The sequence below is a fragment of the Cyprinodon variegatus genome, unplaced genomic scaffold, assembly GCF_000732505.1.
Source record: "Cyprinodon variegatus isolate N-32 unplaced genomic scaffold, C_variegatus-1.0 Scaffold981, whole genome shotgun sequence".
Taxonomy (NCBI): Eukaryota; Metazoa; Chordata; class Actinopteri; order Cyprinodontiformes; family Cyprinodontidae; genus Cyprinodon; species Cyprinodon variegatus.
In genome coordinates, this window is record NW_015151434.1 from 54919 (window position 1) to 57531 (window position 2613).

The 2613-nt window shown below is 37.8% G+C and overlaps 1 protein-coding gene across 1 annotated transcript in view; it reads left to right on the forward strand.

The window, feature by feature from the left end:
* LOC107100515 (NACHT, LRR and PYD domains-containing protein 12-like) overlaps positions 1–2613 on the forward strand; it is a 69157-nt gene that overhangs the window by 38361 nt on the left and 28183 nt on the right. Inside the window, exon 8 of the mRNA XM_015399030.1 lies at positions 855–1016. Coding sequence (XP_015254516.1) covers positions 855–1016 — 162 coding nt within the window. The remainder of the gene's footprint in view (positions 1–854; positions 1017–2613) is intronic.

A 2613-nucleotide genomic window follows, 5' to 3' on the forward strand; every position in this document is an offset into this window, starting at 1 on the left:
AAGAAAGGACTAAAAACTTTCCTTTTTAGAAATGCCTACAATTGTTGATTTTAGATTTTTTAATAGGCTACGTATGCCTTTTAATGTATTGATTTTAATGATTGTCTTTTTACTCTGCTTTTAATGTTATGGTCTTTTAAACTTGTTTTAATTTTCACTTTTTTAAATGTAGCACTTTGAGATTTGAAGTCAAATGTAAAGTGTGTTACAAATAAAATTCATTATTATTAATATTTTAATCATTGAAATGAAAAAACTGCCCCCTGTTTTATTTATTTATATGTGTTTTATATTATTCCAAACAGAAAAATTAAGAATAATCAAGCAAATAAAGACATTATGTTTTTTTATTTTAAAACAGAACAAGCAAAGGTTGTACCCAGTCTAAATTGCTTAACAATTCTGTTCTTAATTCATCAAAAGAATACTGCTCAGCTTTAAAAGTTATATATTACAACTCATCATCTGGGCTTTTTGCAATCTCTTTACGGTCATATTAAAACTAAACTTCTAACTTTGTAGAAAGTAGTAAAATATTAACAGTTTTATCCTTCATATATTGAGTGATGCTGATCCAGCTAAGGAGACACAACAAAAGTAAGACCCACTATGTCTAAGAGTTCTGAAATAGATATGCCTTTCCAGGTCCTCAGGGCCTCCATCAGTAATCAGTGCTGGAAATGAAAGGTAAATGCCCAACCACAAGGGTCCTGCAGGGTCAGAACAGTGGAACATAAATAACAACCCAGTTTATGGTTTCTATTTTTATCAGAGCATACTTTAAACATTCTGACTGTTCATGGATTGAGACATAGTTTTTCTGTCCAAATAACATCTGTCTGTTCTTCTTTCAGACTTAGATCCTGTAACCTCTCAGGGAGAACTTGTGAAGTTCTGTCATCAGTTCTGAGGTCCAAGTGCTGCTCTCTGAGAGAGGTTGACCTGCAGAACAACAACCTTCAAGATTCAGGGGAGAAGTTTCTGTCTGGTTCAGACTTTACTCTGGAAATATTCAAGTAAGGATTCATCCAACTAGTTCGTCTGGACTAAATAAACCTTAATTATAAGAGAGCTCTTCACACTGGAGATGAAGAACCAGACTGGATGGTGCCCACCTCCTGCTTGATTAAAACGATTTAATGAAAAGAATGAGTTCAAACTTGGCTGAAACAGTGTTCTCTGTTTCACAGATCTAAATGGTTTAAATACTATGTTGATGATGTTCTGGTAAATCCCTTTGAGTGGTTAGTTTCTCTGCTGAACAGACAGAATTTAGTTTGTCATCTGTTTCATTGTCAGATTTAGAATCATGTCGACCAATATCAAATGCTGTAATGGTCCCTCTGACTTTATTATGTTTTGTTGGAACATCTCTATATTCACTTTTCGAGGGAAAAAAAATCAGTTTGAACTATTTCCAGAACATTGAGTCTTTTGGACCTTCTAGAACTATCTACTCACCAATTTCTGGAAAGTTTGTAGACTCAGGATGGCCTCCAGAGATACACCTCACTTCAAAGAACAAAGCAGGAGGATGCAAATAGTGACAAAGCAAAGACAGGAGAACCTACTGGAGTCAGAACCAAAACTAGTAAACAAAAATGCCACAATCCAGTTCCCAGTGGATGATAGTTGCTGGTTCCCCAGTTTCTGGACATCAATCAAGATAATCTGTGCACAGAGTAAGGTTCCCACTGAGCATTGGAGATCTGAACCTTGTCTACTTCTCTGAGACATGGAGAACCCCAGTGGTTGTTGACCTCACTGTGATACGGTCCAATTCTTCTCCCTACAATGGGTGGAAAGAACAGCAAAGCCAGGAACATCAGCAGGTGGTGGAGTATGTGTCATATCTAATAAAAGATGGTTTGATGATGTGGACATCACATTTCCCATTCTGATTTAGTACATCTGGAGCATCTGTCAATCTGTTTACTTGCTCTGACCATCCTTTTGGCTCAGAAGTTTCCATCAGTAACTCACACAGCTGTCTATATTCCACCTCAGGCAGATGAAGTTAGAGCTTTACTGCACTACATGGTGTGTTCAGTGAAGATCAGAACAGTCACCTGGATGCTGTTCCTATCATAGCAGAGGACTTTAATAGTTCAAATCTCACACAGGCCAGGTCTCTTTGATGAAGATCTTTGAGCAGATGAAGCTGCTGCAGCTCATCTTGTCCAGGAAGCAGAGCTGATAGATGCTGAAAAACTTGCTTGATTGTCTCTCATCTCAGTCAGCTTCAGTCTCAGTGTGGATGTTGGACTAAATAAACCTTAATGATAAGAGAGCTCTTCACACTGGAGATGAAGAACCAGACTGGATGGTGCCCTCCTCCTGCTTGATTAAAAAGATTTAATGAAAAGAATGAGTTCAAACTTGGCTGAAACATGACAACTACAGGACAGGACTTTAGAGACAGTCCATTCAAATGGACGGGTCCAAATGTTGTACAGTTGGATTCTGAGTGAAGAAGAACAGAACCATGTAATGTCTGCTGTGGCAGAACCTTCAGTACTGAGACAGGAAAACAAGCTTGGTTGATTTGGACTCTTTAATGTCCAAAGTAGGAAATGAAGAGAATTGGGTCCAGAGGCCTGGCTAACGTATGCT